This window comes from Tursiops truncatus, chromosome 8 (genome assembly GCF_011762595.2).
Source record: "Tursiops truncatus isolate mTurTru1 chromosome 8, mTurTru1.mat.Y, whole genome shotgun sequence".
Taxonomy (NCBI): Eukaryota; Metazoa; Chordata; class Mammalia; order Artiodactyla; family Delphinidae; genus Tursiops; species Tursiops truncatus.
The window spans coordinates 25,053,604-25,076,458 of record NC_047041.1 but is presented as its reverse complement, the minus strand read 5'-3'; the positions used below and the strand labels follow the sequence as shown (position 1 = coordinate 25,076,458).

Sequence of the window (22,855 nt, the reverse complement as noted above, 5' to 3'; positions counted from 1 at the left end):
AATTCAGAACAGCATCCTTGACAAGTTTTTGAGCACTCCTTTCCAAACTGACTAAAACAAACACTGTTTATCCCCCTAAAGTTATCCACTTACTATAGAACAGTTTGTCATTTCCAACTTCCCTGTTAAGTTAATGAGAAGTAATTGAGAAATGTGACAAGCTGTTTCCAAAAAAACTTATTCTTGTACAAGTGATATTTTATTTATTTATTTTTTTCCCCACCGTGCAGTGACCTTTTTTTTTTTTTTTTTTTGCGGTACGCAGGCCTCTCACTGTTGTGGCCTCTCCTGTTGTGGAACACAGGCTCTGGACGTGCAGGCTCAGTGGCCATGGCTCATGGGCCCAGCCGCTCCGTAGCATGTGGGATCTTCCCGGACTAGGGCACGAACCCATGCCCCCTGCATTGGCAGGCAGACTCTCAACCACTGCGCCACCAGGGAAGCCCCTACAAGTGATATTTTAATGCCCCCAAACTGTAGTATTCTTAACCATGACTATAATAAATAAAATATTCATTTAGAATCCAACTATGCTCAAGCACTATGTTTGAGGAAAATAAAGATGAGTAAGATGCAGTCCCTGCCCTCAAGGACTATAAACCTAACCACGGGGGTGGTTAAGAAAAGTATATGTCAGTACAATACAAGGCAGAACACAGGAAATGCCATTAGAGAAGTTAAGACAAAGCTCTTCTCAGTTCTTATGGGACTTTAAAAGATTTTCATAGTAGATTTACTCCATTTTACAGGAGGACCAAAATTATATACTTACTACAATTACAAGGTGTTTGCCTCACTTTCCTAAAGGTAAATGATGTCCGTATTCCCCTCTTGCTTAAAGTTAAGTCTTCAACATCTCCAGTGATAATTCCACTTTTGTGACCCCTGGACGCTTGAACAGTATCAAATTTTCTGGGTGTGATTCTAAAAACAACAGTCAAATTAGTTTATTTAACACTGTATTCAGAAAAATATTTCATGTCCTTTAAAAATATTAAGCGAATAGAGTAAATCTAGAAGAATTTATTGCAAATATCTATTGGATTCCCTGAATTGCTAAGCATTGTGGAAAAAATTCAAAGAAATAGAAGTCTTTGTCTCTTAGGAAATTAGCTCCAGGGTAATCATTTACAGCTAACAAACTATGCAAGGGGGAAAAGTAGAAAAATAACAAATGCTTAATTAATACCAATGCCAAGGAAGAAAAAACACGAAACAGATGGAACAAAGAGGAAACAAATAGATAGTAAAGTTAAATCCAATTATCAGTAATGTTAAATGTAAAAGGACTTTAAATCCAATTAAAGAACAAAGAATTTCAGATTGGATGTTTCTAAAAATCCAACTATGTGCTGATTACAAGAGACACACCTTATAAATAAGGACAGAGAATGGTTGAAAATGATAGAAAAAAAAGATACAACATACAAAAAACAAATATTTTGCATATACCTAGCAAAACCAAAAGAAATGTGGTATAGCTATACTAATCAGACAAAGTAGACTTTAAGGCAATAAGTGTTAATAGAGATAAAAAGGAACATTTCATAATGATAACAGGGTCAATCCAACAGAAAAATATTATGTAAAAACCCTATATATTTGTATGCATCTAACTAATAGCACAGCCTCAAAATATATAAAGCAAAAAGTGAAAACAAAATCTAAAAGGAGAAACAGACAAATACATAATTATCACTGGAATTTCTAATATATCTTTCTTAGTAAGTGAAATCTAGCTGCAAGTCAAGGACATCATCAGAAAACAACAGATAATGGAACAAAAAAGTATATGATTAACAGATAAAATAAGTAAAACAAAGATTGAAAACTAAAGAGAGAAAAGTACAAGCCATTGTAGATTATAAGAAAGTTTAAAGGGAATCTTGGAAATAAGATCAAATTTTTGAACGGGAAAAAGGAATCATTTAGTAAGAAAATATGGCCTTTTCAAAGTTAAATTTATAGGGTGAAATGCACATATCTTAAGTGTACAGTTCAATGAATTTTGACAAATGCACACAACCATGTATCCACCATCCCAATCAAGACAATTACCCAAGGAAATTCCCTCGTGCCCTTTTCCAGTCAGTCTTCCCCGCCCCCCTCAAAGCAACCACTATTCTGATTTCTATCCGTATAATTTTGCCTGTTCTTGAATTTCATATATAGTTGGCACTATTTTGTATCTGGCTTTGTCCATTGAACATAATTTTGAGATCTGGCCATGTAGCTGTGTGTTTCAGCAGTTCACTGTTTTTCTTTAATCACTGAGTAAAATTTCATTATATGAACATGCCATAATTTATCCTAAATCTCCTGTTTATTGATATTTGGCATTCTTAGTTTGGGACTATTACAAATAAAGCTTATACACATCTTTTTCAGATATATACTTTTATTACTCTTGGGAAAATACCTAAGATTGAAATTGGTGGGTCATAGTGTAAGAAACTACCAGTTTTCTAAGATGGTTGCACATAATTTTACACTCCCACCAGCAACATATGAGAGTTTCAGGCTGCTTGACATTCTCACCAACACTTGGTATTGTCTAAGTTTTAAATATTAGCCATTTTAGCAAGTAGCAAGTGATATGAAATTTCAGTTATAATTTGTATTTCTCTGATGACAAATGATATTGTTTCTTTTCATGTGCTTTTTAGCCATTCATAGATCCTTCTGGTAAAGGATCTGTTCAAATCTTATACCCAGTCTTTTATTAGATATATGTATTGTGGATACTTTTTCCCCCATGTATAGCCTGGCTTTTCATTTTCTTAATGCTGTCTTCTGATAAGCAGAAGTTTTAAATTTTGATGCAGTTATTTTGTCTTCTTTTTCTTTTACAGTGTTCTGAAACCTTTCTAAAAAAAAACTTTGCCTACCCCAGAGCTGCAAAAGTATCCTCTTGTATTTTCTTCTAGACATCTCCTAGTTTTTGTTTTTACATTTAAATTTATGATCTACCCCATATTAATTTTTGTGAATGGTGTGAGGTATATCAAGGCTCATTTTATTTCCACATAGAGCTCTGATTGTCCCAGCACCATCTGTTGAAAATTTTCCTTTCCACAATGATTTGTGTTGCCATCTTTGTCAAAACTCAACTGACACCATATCTATGAATATATTCTGTCCCACTGGTCTATTTGTCTATCTGTACAGCAATACTACACTCTTTTGATTAGGTAGCTTTATATACAGTAAATCTTAAACGTAAGGTAGAATAAATCCTGCAACATTGTTCTTATGTTCAAGATTGTTTGGATTATTCTTTTTTTTTTGCAGTACGTGGGTCTCTCACTGTTGTGGCCTCTCCCGTTGCGGAGCACAGGCTCCAGACGCGCAGGCTCAGAGGCCATGGCTCATGGGCCTAGCCGCTCCGCGGCATGTCGGACCTTCCCGGACCGGGGCACGAACACCTGTCCCCTGCATCGGCAGGCGGACTCTCAACCACTGCGCCACCAGGGAAGCCCTGGATTATTCTTGATCACTCACGTTTCCTGGTAAATTTTAGAATCTGCTTATCAATTTCTACAAAAAAAGTCTTTTAAGATTCTGATTGGAATTACACTAAATCATTAGATCAATTTGGGAATAACTGATAACTTAACAATATTAAGTTCCCTACCCATGATTATGTCATCTCTATTTCTTCATTTATTTTGCTCTGTAATTTCTCTTACCAACGTTTCATGATTTTTAGAGTATACGTGTTGTATATCTTTTGTTAAATTTATTTCTGAGACTTAAATCTTCTAAAGCCAAGTTGTCTGCTTGACCCACTCTACCAAGGTTATCTGCCTATAGAAGTGGGTTTCATACTCACAGGGAATGTGCCAGGCCTGAAAGATCTCGGCAAACTTTTAAAAAGCATAATTTTATACTAAAGTTGTTGATACTGCTTTATCAAGAATCAGATATGTTGACTACACATCTAGAAAAGTATCAACCATATAATTAAAGTACAAACCATGTCTACCAGACAGCCCACAGTAGTCTGCCCGCCACAACTTAAGGAACCATGCAGTCCACATAGAGGGCACCCCTAGAGCATATAGATCTGGTGTCCAAAGGGCAGTGTGCTGCTGGGCCCCATAGGACACTTCCTAGGTAAGATCACTTCTCTGAGATTGAGAAATATAACCCAACAAGTACATAGAAATAAAAACAGCAAATTAGGCAAAATGAGGTGACAGAGGAATATGTTCCAAATGAAAGAACAAGATAAAAACCCCAGAAGAAGAACTAAGTAAAGTGGAGATAAGCAATCTGCCCAACAGAGAGTTCAAGGTAGTGATTGTAAAGTTCATCAAAGAACTCAGGAGAAGATTGGGTGAACAGAGTGAGAAGTTAGAAATTTTTAACAAAGAGTTAGAAAATATAAAGAAGAAACAAACAGAGCTGAAAAATACGACCACTGAAATAAAAAATACAGTAGACGGAATCAGTAGATTAGATGACATATAGAGAAATGGATTATCGAGCTGGAGACAGAGTAGTGGAAATCACTCAAGCTGAACAGAAAAAAGAAAAAAGAATAAAAAGAAATGAGGACAAGAGACGAGGGGAAGATGGAGGAAGAGTAAGACGCGGAGATCACCTTCCACCCCACAGATACACCAGAAATACATCTACACGTGGAACAGCTCCTACAGAACACCTACTGAATGCTGGCAGAAGACCTCAGACCTCTCAAAAGGCAAGAAACTCCTCACGTACCTCGGTAGGGCAAAAGAAAAAACAGAGACAAAAGAATAGGGACGGGACCTGCACCAGTGGGAGGGAGCTGTGAAGGAGGAAAGGATTCCACACACTAGGAAGCCCTTCACGGGCGGAGACTGCGGGTGGCGGAGGGGGGAAGCTTCGGAGCCGCGGAGGAGACCGCAGCAACAGGGGTGCGGAGGGCAAAGCAGGGAGATTCTCGCACAGAGGATCAGTGCCGACCAGCACTCACCAGCCCGAGAGGCTTGTCTGCTCACCCGCCAGGACGGGCGGGGCTGCGAGCTGAGGCTCGGGCTTTGGTCAGAGCGCAGGGAGAGGACTGAGGTTGGCAGCGTGAACACAGCCTGAAGGGGTTAGTGCACCACGGCTAGCCGGGAGGGAGTCCGGAAAAAGGTCTGGAGCTGCCGAAGAGGCAAGAGACTTTTTCTTCCCTCTTTGTTTCCTGGTGCAAGAGGAGAGGGGATTAAGAGCGCTGCTTAAAGGAGCTCCAGAGAGGGGCGTGAGCCGCGGCTAAAAGCGCGGACCCCAGAGACGGGCATAAGAAGCTAAGGCTGCTGCTGCCGCCATCAAGAAGCCTGTGTGCGAGCACAGGTCACCATCCACACCTCCCTTCCGGGGAGCCTGTGCAGCCCGCCACTGCCAGGGTCCCGGGATCCAGGGACAACTTCCCTGGGAGAACGAACAGCGAGCCTCAGGCTGGTGCAATGGCACGCTGGCCTCTGCCGCCGCAGGCTCGCCCCGCTCTCCGTGCCCCTCCCTCCCTGCGGCCTGAGTGAGCCAGAGCCCCCGAATCAGCGGCTCCTTTAACCCGTCCTGTCTGAGCGAAAAACAGACGCCCTCCAGCGACCTATACGCAGAGGCGGGGCCAAATCCAAAGCTGAGCCCCTGGGAGCTGTGAGAACAAAGAAGAGAAAGTGAAATCTCTCCCAGCAGCCTCAGAAGCAGCGGATTAAAGCTCCACAATCAACTTGATGTACCCTGCATCTGTGGAATATATGAATAGACAACGAATCATCCCAAATTGAGAAGGTGAACTTTGAGAGCAAGATTTAGGAATTTTTCCCCTTTTACTCTTTTTGTGCGTGTGTATGTGTACGCTTCTGTGTGAGATTTTGTCTGTATAGCTTTGCTTCCACCATTTGTCCTAGGGTTCTATCCGTTCGTTTTTTTTCTTAATAATTATTATTGATTGTAATAACTTTATTTTATCTTCTTTCTTTCTCTCTTTCTTTCTTTCTTTCCTTCGTCCTTCCCTCCTTTAGACAACGAATCATCCCAAATTGAGGAGGTGGACTTTGAGAGCAAGATTTATTTTTTCCCCTTTTCCTCTTTTTTTGAGTATGTATGTGTATGCTTCTCTTTTTTTTTTTTTTTTTTTAGCAGTACGCGGGCCCCTCACTGCTGTGGCCTCTCCCATTGCGGAGCACAGGCTCCGGACGCGCAGGCCCAGCGGCCATGGCTCACAGACCCAGCCGCTCCGTGGCATGTGGGATCCTCGCGGACCGGGGCACGAACCCATGTCCTCTGCATCGGCAGGCGGACCCTCAACCACTGCGCCACCAGGGAAGCCCTATGTTTCTCTTTGAGATTTTGTCTGTATAGCTTTGCTTCCACCATTTGTCCTAAGGTTCTATCCGTCCATTTTTTTAAAAATTTTTTTCTTAATAATTATTTTTTAATTTAATAACTTTATTATATTTTACTTTACTTTATCTTCTTTCTTTTTTCCTTCCTTCCCTCCTTCCTTCCTTCCTTCCATCCTCCCACCGTCCCTCCCTCCCTCCCTCGCGCCCTCCCTCCCTCCCTGTCTTTCTTTCTTTCCTTCTTTTCTTCTTTCTTCCTGCCTTCCTTCCTTTCTTTCTCTCTTCCTACTTCTACTAATTCTTTCTCTCTACTTTTTCTCCCTTTTATTCTGAGCCATGTGGATGAAAGGCTCTTGGTGCTGCAGCCAGGAGTCAGTGCTGTGCCTCTGAGGTGGGAGAGCCAACTTCAGGACACTGGTCAACAAGAGGCCTCCCAGCTCCACATAATATCAAATGGCGAAAATCTCCCAGAGATCTCCATCTCAACACCAGCACCCAGCTTCACTCAACAACCAGCAAGCTACAGTGCTGGACACCCTATGCCAAACAACTAGCAAAACAGGAACACAACCCCACCCATTAGCAGAGAGGCTGCCTAAAATCATAATAAGTCCACAGACACCCCAAAACACACCACCACACGTGGACCTGCCCACCAGAAAGACAAGATCCAGCCTCATCCATCAGAACACAGGCACTAGTCCCCTCCACCAGGAAGCCTACAAAACCCACTGAACCAACCTTAGCCACTGGGGACAGACACCAAAAACAATGGGAACTACGAACCTGCAGCCTGCAAAAAGGAGACCCCAAACACAGTAAGATAAGCAAAATGAGAAGACAGAAAAACACACCGCAGATGAAGGAGCAAGATAAAAACCCACGAGACCTAACAAATGAAGAGGAAATAGGCAGTCTACCTGAAAAAGAATTCAGAATAATGATAGTAAAGATGATCCAAAATCTTGGAAATAGAATAGACAAGATGCAAGAAACATTTAACAAGGACCTAGAAGAACTAAAGATGAAACAAACAACGATGAACAACACAATAAATGAAATGAAAAATAATCAAGATTGGATCAATAGCAGAATAACTGAGGCAGAAGAACGGATAAGTGACCTGGAAGATTAAATAGTGGAAATAACTACTGCAGAGCAGAAAAAAGAATGAAAAGAACTGAGGACAGTCTCAGAGACCTCTGGGACAACATTAAACGCACCAACATTCAAATTATAGGGGTTCCAGAAGAAGAAGAGAAAAAGAAAGGGACTGAGAAAATATTTGAAGAGATTATAGTTGAAAACTTCCCTAATATGGGAAAGAAAATAGTTAATCAAGTCCAGGAAGCACAGAGAGTCCCATACAGGATAAATCCAAGGAGAAATACGCCAAGACACATATTAATCAAACTGTCAAAAATCAAATACAAAGAAAGCATATTAAAAGCAGCAAGGGAAAAACAACAAATAACACACAAGGGAATCCCCATAAGGTTAACGGCTGATCTTTCAGCAGAAACTCTGCAAGCCAGAAGGGAATGGCAGGACATATTTAAAGTGATGAAGGAGAAAAACCTGCAACCAAGATTACTCAACCCAGCAAGGATCTCATTCAGATTTGATGGAGAAATTAAAACCTTTACAGACAAGCAAAAGCTGAGAGAGTTCAGCATCACCAAACCAGCTTTACAACAAATGCTAAAGGAACTTCTCTAGGCAAGAAACACAAGAGAAGGAAAAGACCTACAATAACGAACCCAAAACAATTTAGAAAATGGGAATAGGAACATACATATCGATAATTACCTTAAATGTAAATGGACTAAATGCTCCCACCAAAAGACACAGATTGGCTGAATGGATACAAAAACAAGACCCATATATATGCTGTCTACAAGAGACTCACTTCAGACCTAGAGACACATACAGACTGAAAGTAAGGGGATGGAAAAAGATATTCCACGCAAATGGAAACCAAAAGAAAGCTGGAGTAGCAATTCTCATATAAGACAAAATAGACTTTAAAATAAAGACTATTAGAAGAGACAAAGAAGGACACTACATAATGATCAAGGGATCGATCCAAGAAGAAGATATAACAATTGTAAATATTTATGCACCCAACATAGGAGCACCTCAATACATAAGGCAAATACTAAAGCCATAAAAGGGGAAATCGACAGTAACACATTCATAGTAGGGGACTTTAACACCCCACTTTCACCAATGGACAGATCATCCAAAATGAAAATAAATAAGGAAACACAAGCTTTAAATGATACATTAAACAAGATGGACTTAATTGATATTTATAGGACACTCCATCCAAAAACAACAGAATACACATTTTTCTCAAGTGCTCATGGAACATTCTCCAGGATAGATAATATCTTGGGTCATAAATCAAGCCTTGGTAAATTTCAGAAAATTGAAATTGTATCAAGTATCTTTTCCGACCAAAACGCTATGAGACTAGATATCAATTACAGGAAAAGATCTGTAAAAAAACAAACACATGGAGGCTAAACAGTACACTACTTAATAAAGAAGTGATCACTGCACAAATCAAAGAGGAAATCAAAAAATACCTAGAAACAAATAACAATGGAGACATGATGACCCAAAACCTATGGGACGCAGCAAAAGCAGTTCTAAGAGGGAACTTTATAGCAATAGAAGCCCACCTTAAGAAACAGGAAACAACTCGAATAAACAACCTAACCTTGCACCTAAAGCAATCAGAGAATGAAGAACAAAAAAACCCCAAAGTTAGAAGAAGGAAAGAAATCATAAAGATCAGATCAGAAATAAATGAAAAAGAAATGAAGGAAACAATAGCAAAGATCAATAAAACTTAAAGCTAGTTTTTTAAGAAGATAAACAAAATAGATAAATCATTAGCCAGACTCATCAAGAAAAAAAGGGAGAACACTCAAATCAACAGAATTGGAAATGAAAAAGGAGAAGTAACAACTGACACTGCAGAAATACAAAAGATCGTGAGAGATTACTATAAGCAACTCTATGCCAATAAAATGGACAACCTGGAAGAAATGGACAAATTCTTAAAAATGCACAACCTGCTAAGACTGAATCAGGAAGAAATAGAAAATATGAACAGACCAATCACAAACACTGAAATTGAAACTGTGATTAAAAATCTTCCAACAAACAAAAGTCGAGGACCAGATGGCTTCACAGGCGAATTCTATCAAACATTTAGAGAAGAGCTAACACCTATCCTTCTCAAACTCTTCCAAAATATAGCAGAGGGAGGAACACTCCCAAATTCATTCTACGAGGCCACCATCACCTTGATACCAAAACCAGACAAGGATGTCACGAAGAAAGAAAACGACAGGCCAATATCACTGATGAACATAGATGCAAAAATCCTCAACAAAATACTAGCAAACAGAGTCCAACAGCACATTAAAAGGATCATACACCATGATCAAGGGGGGTTTATTCCAGGAATGCAAGGATTCTTCAATATACGGAAATCAATCAATGTGATAAACCATATTAACAAATTGAAGGAGAAAAACCATATGATTATCTGAATAGATGCAGAGAAAGCTTTCGACAAAACTCAACACCCATTTATGATAAAAACCCTGCAGAAAGTAGGCATAGAGGGAACTTTCCTCAACATAATAAAGGCCATATATGACAAACCCACAGCCAACATCATCCTCAATGGTGAAAAACTGGAAGCATTTCCGCTAAGATCAGGAACAAGACAAGGTTGCCCACTCTCACCACTCTTATTCAACATAGTTTTGGAAGTTTTAGCCACAGCAATCAGAGAAGAAAAGGAAATAAAAGGAATCCAAATTGGAAAAGAAGAAGTAAAGCTGTCACTGTTTGCAGATGACATGATACTATACATAGAGAATCCTAAAGATGCTACCAGAAAACTACTAGAGCTAATCAGTGAATTTGGTAAAGTTGCAGGATACAAAATTAACGCACAGAAATCTCTGGCATTCCTCTACACTAATGAGAAAAATCTGAAAGTGAAATCAAGAAAACACTCCCATTTACCACTGCAACAAAAAGAATAAAATATCTAGGAATAAACCTACCTAAGGAGACAAAAGACCTGTATGCAGAAAATTATAAGACACTGATGAAAGAAATTAAAGATGATACAAATAGGTGGAGAGATATACCATGTTCTTGGATTGGAAGAATCAACATTGTGAAAATGACTCTACTACCCAAAGCAACCTACAGATTCAATGCAATCCCTATCAAACTACCACTGGCATTTTTCACAGAACTAGAACAAAAAATCTCACAATTTGTATGGAAACACAAAAGACCCCGAATAGCCAAAGCAATCTTGAGAACAAAAAACGGAGCTGGAGGAATCAGGCTCCTGACTTCAGACTATACTACAAAGCTACAGTAATCAAGACAGTGTGGTACTGGCACAAAAACAGAAAGATAGATCAATGGAACAGGATAGGAAGCCCAGAGATAAACCCATGCACATATGGTCACCTTATCTTTGATAAAGGAGGCAGGAATGTACAGTGGGGAAAGGACAGCCTCTTCAATAAGTGGTGCTGGGAAAACTGGACAGGTACATGTAAAAGTATGAGATTAGATCACTCCCTAACACCATGCACAAAAATAAGCTCAAAATGGATTAAAGGCCTAAATGTAAGGCCAGAAACTATCAAACTCTTAGAGGAAAACATAGGCAGAACACTCTATGACATAAATCACAGCAAGATCCTTTTTGACCCACCTCCTAGAGTAATGGAAATAAAAACAATGAACAAATGGGACCTAATGAAACTTCAAAGCTTTTGCACAGCAAAGGAAACCCTAAACAAGACCAAAAGACAACCCTCAGAATGGGAGAAAATATTTGCAAATGAAGCAACTGACAAAGGATTAATTTCCAAAAGTTACAAGCAGCTCATGCAGCTCAATAACAAAAAAGCAAACAACCCAATCCAAAAATGGGCAGAAGACCTAAATAGACATTTCTCGAAAGAAGATATACAGACTGCCAACAAACACATGAAAGAATGCTCAACATCATTAATCATTAGAGAAATGCAAATCAAAACTACAATGAGATATCGTCTCACACCAGTCAGAATGGCCATCATCAAAAAATCTAGAAACAATAAATGCTGGAGAGGGTGTGGAGAAAAGGGAACACTGTTGCACTGCTGGTGGGAATGTCAATTGGTACAGCCACTATGGAGAATAGTATGGAGGTTCCTTAAAAAATTACAAGTAGAACTACCATATGACCCAGCAATCCCACTACTGGGCATATACCCTGAGAAAACCATAATTCAAAAAGAGTCATGTACCAAAATGTTCATTGCAACTCTATTTACAATAGCCCGGATATGGAAACAACCTAAGTGCCCATCATCGGATGAATGGATAAAGAAGATGTGGCACATATATACAATGGAATATTACTCAGCCATAAAAAGAAACGAAATTGAGCTATTTGTAATGAGGTAGATAGACCTAGAGTCTGTCATACAGAGTGAAGTAATTCAGAAAGAGAAAGACAAATACTGTATGCTAACACATATATATGGAATTTAAGAAAAAGAAATGTCATGAAGAACCTAGGGGTAAGACAGGAATAAACACACAGACCTACTAGAGTACGGACTTGAGGATATGGGGAGAGGGAAGGGTGAGCTGTGACAAAGCGAGAGAGTGGCATGGACATATATACACTAACAAACTTAAGGTAGATAGCTAGTGGGAAGCAGCCGCATAGCACAGGGAGATCAGCTTGGTGCTTTGTGACTGCCTGGAGGGGTGGGATAGGGAGGGTGGGAGGGAGGTAGATGCAAGAGGGAAGAGATATGGGAACATGTGTATACGTATACCTGATTCACTTTGTTATAAAGCAGAAACTAACACACCATTGTAAAGCAATTATACCCCAATAAAGATGTTAAAAAAAAAAAGAAATGAGGACAGTTTAAGAGACCTCTGAGACACATCAATTGCACTAATATTCACACTATAGGGGTCCCAGAAGGAGAAGAGAGACAGAAAGGGGCAGAGAACATATTTGAAGACACAAGAGCTGAAAACATCCCTATCCTGGGAAAAGAAACAGACATCCCGGTGCAGGAAGCACAGAGAGTCCCAAACAGGAGCAACCTAAAGAGGACCACACCCAGATACACTGTAATTAAAATGGCAAAAAATAATGATAAAGAGAGAATATTAAAAGCAGCAAGGGGAAAGCAACACGTTACATACAAGGGAACTCCCATAAGGTTATAAGCTGACTATTCAGCAGAAACTCTGCAGGCCAGAAGGGAGTGACACAATATATTTAAAATGATGAAAGGGAAAAATCTACAACCAAGAATACGCTACCCAGCAAAGCTTTCATTCAGACTTGAAGGAGAGTTAAAAAGTTTTACAGACAAGCAAAAGCTAAAAGAGTTTAGCATCAGCAAGGCAGCTTTGCAAGAAAGGCTAAAGGGACTTTTCTAAGCAGAAAAGACCATAAGAAATATGAAAACTGTGAAAGGTAAAATCTCATTGGTAAAGGCAAATATATAGTAAATGTAGTAGATCAACCACTTACAAAACTAGTAGGAAGGCTAAAAGATAAACCTGGTTTAAAAAAAAAGCAAACATGATAAAAATATGATCAAGTTAAGATGAAATTTATTATCTATAGAATTCTAGTGTAAATTAAAGGGAAAATAGAAAACAACTGACTACAGTTTAATCTATGTGCCACTGCAAAAAAAAAAAAAGATCAAGAACTCAATAATAGGCAGAAGATCTGAATAGATATTTTTCCAAAGAAAACATACAGATGGCTAATGGGTACATGAAAAGGTGCTCAACATCACTAATCAGTGAAATGCAAATCAAAGCCAGAATGAGATTACCAGCTTATACCTATTAGAATGGCTATTATCAGGCAGGACAAGGAAGCAACCTAAGTGTCCATTGACAGATGAATGGATAAAGAAGATGTGGCACGTACATACAATGGAATATTACTCAGCCATAAAAAGAAACAAAATTGAGTTATTGTAGTGAGGTGGATGGACCTAGAGTCTGTCATACAGAGTGAAGTAAGTCAGAAAGAGAAAAACAAATACCATATGCTAACACATATATATAGAATCTAAAAAAAAAAATGGTTTTCAAGAACCAGGGGCAGGACAGGAATAAAGATGCTGACGTAGAGAATCGACTTGAGGACACAGGGAGGGGGAAGGGTAAGCTGAGACTAAGTGAGAGAAAGGCATTGACATATATACACTACCAAATGTAAAACAGATAGCTAGTGGGAAGCAGCTGCATAGCACAGGGAGATCAACTCGTGCTTTGTGACCACCTAGAGGGGTGGGATAGGGAGGGTGGGAGGGAGACACAAGAGGGAGGGGATATGGGGATGATTCACTTTGTTATACAACAGCAACTAACACAACAATGTAAAGCAATTATACTCCAATAAAGATGTTAAAAAAATTGTGAAAAAAAAAGAATGGCTATTATCAAAAATACAAAAATAACAAGTGTTGGCAAGGATGTGTAGAAAAGACAATCCTGTACACTGTTGGTGGTTATATAAATTGGTGCAACCCTTATGGAACAGTATGGAGATTCCTCAAAAAATTTTAATATAACTACCATATAACAAAGCAATTCCACTTCTGGGTATTTATCTGAAGGAAACAAAAAGACTAACTTAAAAAGATACCTGGGGGCTTCCCTGGTGGTGCAGTGGTTGGGGGTCCACCTGCCAATGCAGGGGACGCAGGTTCATGCCCCGGTCCGGGAGGATCCCACATGCCGTGGAGTGGCTGGGCCTGTGGGCCGTGGCCGCTGGGCCTGCGCGTCCGGAGCCTGTGCTCCGCAATGTGAGAGGCCACAACAGTGAGAAGCCCACATACCGCAAAATAAAAAAAAAAGATATCTGTACCCCCTATTCATTGCAGCATTATTTACAATAGCCAAGACATGGAAACAACTGGGCATTATGCTAAGTGAAATAAGTCAGAGAAAGAAAGCAAATATCATATGATCTCACTTACATGTGGAATGTAAAACAAAAATAAAACAAACTTATACATACAGAAAACAGACTGGTGGTTTGTGAGGTGGGTGGGGTGGGGTGAAGTGGGGTGGGGGAAGGTGTGTGAAATGGTAAATGTGGTCAAAAGGTATAAACTTCCTGTAATAAAGTAAATAAGTCCGGGTGCTATAACGGTGTCGATAGTTAATAATACTGTATTGCATATTTGATAGTTGCTAAGAGAGTATATCATAAAAGTTCCCAATAAAAGAAAAACAAATTTGTAACTGTGTGGTGATGGATGTTAACTAGACTTATTGTATTGACCGTTTTGCAATATATACATAGAGCGAATCAGTATGCTGTACATCTGGAACTAATACAGTGTTATATATAAATAAAATCTTAATTAAAAAATCAGAATTTCCAGGCTGACAGCTTCTGAAACTGTTTATTTTTGAAACTAATTAATTCAGAGTATTGGAAAAGAAGTATTTTACAGGTTGTAACCGAGCAGGACCTTATGTGGTCTTCCCCAGACAGATCCCTCCCCCACATCCTCTGCTTTTAGCTCCTCTCTGAAGTACCTAGATAATAGTATCTGATGCACATTTCCTGAATTGTTTTACAGATGCTAAAACCCCTACTAAATGAAAGAAATTAACTACTTGATGACCATGAGCACCCATGACCTACTGGCACCTAAGGATTGATAATATTAACCCCTGTAACACCACCCTGTTACTTCAACATCAACCAATCAGAGAACTGTGCACAGGCTAATCACATACCCTGGGATACCCCTCCCTCACCCTGCCTTTAAAAATACTTTGCTGGGGTTTCCCTGGTGGCACAGTGGTTGAGAGTCCGCCTGCTGATGCAGGGGACACGGGTTCGTGCCCTGGTCCGGGAGGATCCCACATGCCATGGAGTGGCTAGGCCCGTGAGCCATGGCCTCTCAGCCTGCACATCCAGAGCCTGTGCTCCGCAACGGGAGAGGCCACAACAGTGAGAGGCCCGCATACTGAAAAAAACAAAACAAAACTTTGCTGAAACCCATTGAGGAGTTTGGGATTTTTGAGCACTAGCTGTCCGGATTCGTTGTACAGTGCCCAACAATAAATGCTCCACTTTCCTTCACCCACAACCTGATGTCAGTAGACTGGCTTTTACTGCGTGTGGGCAAGTGAACCCAAGTTTGTTTTGGTAACATGGTCTTGATACTATTTTAAAATGGATTTTATTTCTTTCCCCCAAAATTAATTTTTTTTTTGCTGTACGCAGGCCTCTCACTGTTGTGGCCTCTTCCGCTGCAGAGCACAGGCTCTGGACGTGCAGGCTCAGCGGCCATGGCTCATGGGCCTAGCTGCTCCGCGGCATGTGGGATCTTCCCGGACCGGGGCACGAACCCGTGTCCCCTGAATCGGCAGGCGGACTCTCAACCACTGCGCCACCAGGGAAGCCCAAAATTAATTTTTGATTATTGACCTTGTATGCTACAAACTTGTATGCTATATTTAGTTATTAATTCTAGTACTTTGTAGATTTCCTAGGATTTTCTACATCTACAATCATAAAGAGTTTTACTTCTTCCTTTCAAATACATATGATTTTCACTTCTTTCTCTTGGATTATTATACTAAGACATCCAATACAATATTAAATAGAAGTGATGAGAGCAGAAATCCCTGCCATGTTCAATATTTTAGGAAAAAGCATTCAATATTTTATCACTAAATATGATGTTGCCTGTGGGTTTTTCATTGATGCCCTTTATCAGACTGAATAAGTTTCCTTCTTATCCTGGTTTGCCAAGTTTTTATCATGAGTGGATGCTGAATTCTGTCAAATACATTTTCTGCATCAATCAAGATGACATGATTATATACTTTTTCTCTTTTGTTCTTTTAATGTTCGGTTTCCAAATGTTAAACCTATCTTACAATCCTGGGATAAACTCCACTTAGTCTTGATGTGTTTTCTTTTTTATATATTGCAGGATTGGATTTTCTAATATTTTGTCAAGGACTTCTACCATCTCTGAGAGATACTGGTCTGTAATTTTATTTTGTTGTAATGTCCTTAACAAATTTTGGTGTCAGGGTAATGCCAGTCTCATAAAACGAGTTGGGAGAATGGCTCTTTTAAAAGAGCTCATGCTAAAAGCAATTTTTTAGAAGTAAAAGCAAGCGAAAAATGCCTGAAATTATATGATTGTTACTCTAATAGCTGAAAATGATTAAAACTATGGTGTTGAACAAAAGTCAAGATATTTTAGAACAATGAATATCTTGAAACTCTTATTAGCAATTCTCTCTTGGGTACTAAGTAGTTCTCTATAATGGCTCTCTGAAGTCAATGACTTCACTTGCCTAGAGTTAAATCTTAGGCAAAGGTCAAACAGTACTTACTGCTTTGGGTACCAATCTCAGATTTTTAGGAAGAGGTAATCCATATGTTAAAAATAATTAATTCTTTACATGTCTCTGAACATCTTTTTTCCCCCTGTACTTAAATTATAATCTAGTTGGGAAAATATTAAATAAAAAGATAAAAACAGGGCTTCCCTGGTGGCGCAGTGGTTGAGAGTCCGCCTGCAGATGCAAGGGACGTGGGTTCGTGCCCCGGTCTGGGAAGATCCCACATGCCGCGGAGTGGCTAGGCCCGTGAGCCATGGCCACTGAGCCTGCGCGTCTGGAGCCTGTGCTCCACAACGGGAGAGGCCACAACAGTGAGAGGTCCGCGTACCGCAAAAAAAAAAAAAAAAAAAAAAAAAAGATAAAAACATTTTTATAGATTTAAATAACAGTTCAATACAATAGAAAAGACATCACAAGCCAGTAGGAGACAATACAGTCTTTAGGAGTTAAGAGAGAAATTATTTCAGGCTACTGCAGTCAGAAAAATCTTTATACATTATAAGGGAAATAAAAGTTGAGCTACATGTTAAAAACAAGTGAATGGAAGGGAGAAGGAAATTTATTGCATTAAGAGTTGACAAAAGTCTGAAGGCTACAAGGCACTGTATAAATTCAGATGAAAGGGAGCAAACAAGTTTAGCTATAACAGTATGGTTAAGAGCACAGATCCTGAAGCCAGACTCCCTGGCTTTCTGGTCTTGTGTCTGCCCTTTAATGGTTTTGTAACTTTGTACAAGTTATGCTCCAATTTCCTTTAAAAATGGGGACAAAACCAAGAAAAAAACTTTCCACTGTGACGATATGAGTTAAATCAGTTAATATATGTAAAGCTTTTAGACAATGCCTGGCACAAAGAAAATGCTCCAAAAATAATTTAAAAGGAGAGCTCACACAAACTCGTGAACTAATGCAACCCAAGGCTAGTCAACTAACATAAATGAGTGAAGCAGGTAGATTTGTTTAGAAATATATTGTTTGCCATTAAAAACATAGGAATTGTCTTCATTTAAAAAAACAGTGTTCTCTTCCATTTTTCTTAAAACACATGTTCCTGCTCATTCTACCTTTTTCCCCCACTTTTAAAACAGACATGAGTTTAAGAAATATTTAATTTTCACTTAACTCTGTTTTAAGATAAAAACAACAGTACAAGCACAATGATAAATGACAACTGATACTCAGCCGTAGTTCGGGGAGTCATAGAAAGTGGTAGGAACTCTAGAGAATCTGAAAATGTAGGTCTCACCTATAGAAAGCCATTGATAGTCTCAGCTACTGCTGCCAAAAGATACTGTGGTTTCAGATCTTCTCAATTTTCAAAAGAAGCTGAAAATTCAGATTCTTGTGTAAAAGCTCCTAATTTTCACGTGTAACCAATTTTTTAAAATGCCACAACATTGAGCACTACCACACCAGCCAAACAGCCTGACTGCTATATTTGACCCATGTGTTGCCAGTTTGCCATATTTGATTTAGGGCCTGCTGGCTAGAATAGTAAACTATATATCAAATTAAAAGTATTTGGAATTGGCCGCGTTAATCAACAACCTTCTTCAGTAGTGCTTTCTAGTGCTTTTTTAGCACAGAGATCAAACTGTTTTTAATCAAGGTTTATTTCTATAGTTTATATGTATTTTTAAGTGCACTAAATGTGCTTTTTCAATTTATCTTCCCTTCCATCCAGATTCCAAGGAACCCGTCAGTAGTTGATATACCATTTGTTTGGTCAGTCTCTCTCTGTTCCTGTTTCTGTGTGTCTTCCCTTCCCTTCCCTCCCTCCTTCTCTCTCTCTTCTTGACACACACACACACACACACACACACACACACACACACACATACAAATCACATTACAGATAACGGGTATCAGTGGAAGCCTTTAAAAATAATACTGAAGGTTCTTTTTCCCCTGAAATTATTATAGAAAATTTTCATTCTAGAGAAAGGTTTAAAAATAAATATTAACCTGCAAGTCAATCTTCCAGAGATCCTACTCCTAACATTTAACAAGAAAATAATCTGATGAAGATGATGTTTAGGAGAAGTAATCTATACTATTACCCAGAACAAATTAAAATATTTTCATAACATAGGCCTATAGAAAGTGATTTCTTATTTTGTATTTGTTGTACTGCTATTACTCTTAAGTTTAAATGGTACCAATAGTAAAAATCCTTGAACCTAACACAAAAGAAAATGTGAATATTCTCAAAATTACAGGAATACTTTAAACACCACTAGATCACATCACCATTTTCAATTACTGAAAGTTAAAAATATTTTAAATGGCTGTGAAAAAGAAATCAGGTAAATTTAATCCTTAGTGCACAAAATCAGGCCATCTGTTTTTATGGCTCATTTAAGACAGGTTACAAATTCATTTACATGTTCACTTCCTTGAATTTTTTTTTTTTTTTTTTTTTTGTGGTACACGGGCCTCTCACTGCTGTGGCCTCTTCCGTTAAGGAGCACAGGCTCCGGACGCTCAGGCCCAGCGGGCATGGCTCACGGGCCCAGCTGCTCCGCGGCACGTGGGATCTTCCTGGTCCAGGGCACGAACCCGTGTCCCCTGCATCGGCAGGCGGATTCTCAACCACTGCGCCACCAGGGAAGCCCCTTCCTTGAATTTTTATAAAAATGCATCAGCTAAAATCTCCAACCAGGGCAGTATTAATAAGTACAGAGCTCAGAAGTATTTTAAGTGACATGACAATATATGTAAATTTTAGCAGTGTGATGCTTCCACCTCAAAAGGCTAAGGATTCATTCCTGCCAAAAGTGAATAACCCATTTCTTTCAGATTAGATTCAATCGAACAAACTCAAATTTAGGGTCATTCTGTAAAACAACTGGCCTTCTTAAAAGCATAAATGTCATGAAAGACAAAGAAAAGTTGAGGAATTGTTTCAAATTAAAGAAGACTAAAGAGAATTGACAACTAAGTGTAATGCAGGTTAATGGGCCAAATCCTAGATCAGAGGGAAAACTTACCAAGAGGTACTGACAGATTCTCTCCGTGACCAAACTTTACTCAGGTTCCTCTGAGCCCAAATAGGCCCTATCCTTGGGTATGTTCTAGATCTAGCCCCATTTTAGCAAGAATTCTGCTAAGTCAGTTTAGCCTGAATCCCCCACCCTCGATATCTGATCATCCTTGGTATCTGACCAAATTCCTTCCTGCATCTTTCCCCCAGGTGATGTCTGATCGTCCTGGCCTGCCTTCAGCAAGAATCCTATGGTTGGTTTAGCCAGAATTCTCCCTTACCACTGATGTTTCCTCTTAGTTTTCTATCCACCCACACTGCCCCATTCCCAATCCCAGGCTCCTTGCCTATAAAACTCCATTTCTCCTTTTTGTATTGAAATTGAGCCCACTCCTATACTGAGGTCTCTTTTCCCCTGTTGCAATAGTTCCTGAGTAAAATCTGGTTTTGCTGCTTTAACTACTGTCAGGGTCTGGTTTTTCTTTGACAATACTATAAAGTACAACTAGCACAATTTCATGATGGATTGTATAAGAGTATGATAAGAGTATTTTACAATGTTGAATTTCCTGAATTTGAGGCTTACACTGCAGTTTCATAAAACAGGGGCTGGCAAACTTTTTCTATAACAGGGCCAGATAGTAAATATTACAGGCACAGAGAGCCACATATAGTCTCTACCACATATTCTTTTTTGGTTTTGTTCTTTACAACCCCTTAAAAATGTAAAACCAGTTTTAGCTCAAGAGCTTTGTAAAAATAAGGGCTGAATTTGACTCACGAGCCATTGTTTGCCAACCCCTGATACAGACAATGTCCTTGCTCTTTAAAAATATGCAATGAATGGGCTTCCCTGGTGGCGCAGTGGTTGAGAATCTGCCTGCTAATGCAGGGGACACGGGTTCGAGCCCTGGTCTGGGAAGATCTCACATGCCGCGGAGCAACTAGGCCTGTGAGCCACAACTACTGAGCCTGCGCTCTGCAACAAGAGAGGCCGCGATAGTGAGAGGCCCGTGCACCACGATGAAGAGTGGCCCCTGCTTGCCACAACTAGAGAAAGCCCTCGCACAGAAATGAAGACCCAACACAGCAAAAATAAATAAATAAAATTAATAAACTCCTACCCCCAACACCTTCTAAAAAAAAATAAATTAAAAAAAATTTTATAAATTAAAAAAATTAAAAAATAAAAATATGCAATGAAGCATGTAAGGGTAAAGAGTCATGATGGCTGCAACTTACTCTCAAATGATTCAGCAAAAATAATAATAATGATAACATGTGAGAGAGAAAACGCATAGCAAAATATTCACAATTTGTAAATCTATGTGAAAGGTGAAGGGAATTAACCATACTACGCTTACAACTTTTCTTTAAATTTGAATTTTTTAAATAAAAAGTTTTAAAAAAGCCATAGATGTCCCTGGGGTTTTAAACCCAGAAGCCTCAATGTGCAAGCCTGGAGCATGGTTCTGGTGGCTCAGGAAGAAAAGAATGAGAACTCCCACAAAGCAAAAGGTATCCTGTCATCAAGCTCATTTCAGTACATACCCATGGGTCCAAAGGTATCTAGATTCTCCTGTCATCACCAGCAAACTCCTACAAGGCAGCATAACAGGCACTGTGACACCACCTGGGTGCTTAAAATCCATGACAATCTTGAAGTAAAGACAAAAGCATAAAGATCAATCCAAAATGTCATGTACTCCAAGAATAAGAATGATTCTGGCTATCCTTCTAGGCTAATAGAGATTAAAACATGGTAATGCTTATAGGATGGCATAGCACAGAGGTTCTCAAACTTTAGTGTACATAAGAATCAACTGAATGACTAAAAAACATATTTAATCCACAGAGAGACTCAGTAGATGTATCATGAGGCTCAGGAATCTGCACTTCTAACATAATTCTAACATAATTTCTAAGGAAATTATGATGCGGATGGTCTGAGGAACACACATATACTATGCAAAACACTAGGGTAGTGGTCAAACACAAGGACTTAGGAGCTGAAACATTCATATCCTGGATTTTTCATTTACTGGCCATATGATTCAGGACAAGTCATTTAACCCTTCTGTGTCCAGTTTCCTCAACTCTTACAGGATTGTTAAGTGGATATAAATTACAGTATCTGGTACAACATAAATACAAAAAACACTTATTATTCATAGAAATATTAATAATTCATAATATAAGGGGAAGTAACTATTAGATGCAGATTCTCATATAATCCATTTGTCTTTAAAGTCATGCAACATTTTGGATTTTAGAGACTGATTTACAAGAGATAAACAAAGAACACAGGAGGATTTTCAGCAATTCTTCCTAAATTATGATCAAATATTATAAATAGCAACATATAAAGGTACAACAGCCGAGAAAATGTTTTTGTGCTCAGGAACCCAAACACTGATGACTTCAGTCTAAACGTAGCAGCAGCTAACAAATGTGAATTTTAAAAAGGCGTGTGACAGGGCTAAAAAATATTTAAATGAACAAATCAATCCACCTGAAAAATAAATATGACAACCAAATATCAGTGGGATAATATAATTTAGCATAGTACCTTCATTAAAGGTAAACTTGGCACAGTACCTGGCATCAAAGAAAGCATTCAGTAACTGTTACCTACTATTATTAATAATAATATTGGATCAAATTAGATAATACACATGAAAATTCTTTGTAAACTATACAAAATTATACAGATCTAAGCTGGTTTTTTCCCCTTCTCATCTGCCATTCCAATCTAAGTATGGAAAATAAAGTAAGATGATAGAATTTAATTTTCCAAACAATTATCTGTTCCAAATGATGACATATAATTTCAAATAGTCATACTCCAAAAGCATTCTATTTTATAAACACTGTAGATAAATTCTGAAGTTTTGGGTGTGAAATGAAACTTCCCTGAAATGTATAAATAAAAGATGGACTGACAGACAGAGGGTGGTTAGATGAACAGATATTTAATAAAGCAAGCATATTAAAATGTTAACTGTAGCATCAGGTGGTGAGTATATAGGGATTTACTGTATAATACTAACTTTTCGGTGTGAAAATTTTCATAATAAAATGTTAGGAAAAGGGG

The 22,855-nt window shown here is 38.8% G+C and overlaps 1 protein-coding gene across 2 annotated transcripts in view; it reads right to left on the bottom strand.

The window, feature by feature from the left end:
- Positions 1-22,855, bottom strand: part of ALKBH8 (alkB homolog 8, tRNA methyltransferase) — a 72,086-nt gene that overhangs the window by 15,792 nt on the left and 33,439 nt on the right. For both annotated transcript variants that reach the window (XM_019920572.3, XM_019920574.3), the window contains 2 exons: positions 21,313-21,419; positions 773-924 (listed from right to left, as the gene is read on the bottom strand). In XM_019920572.3, coding sequence (XP_019776131.1) covers positions 773-924; positions 21,313-21,419 — 259 coding nt within the window. The remainder of the gene's footprint in view (positions 1-772; positions 925-21,312; positions 21,420-22,855) is intronic.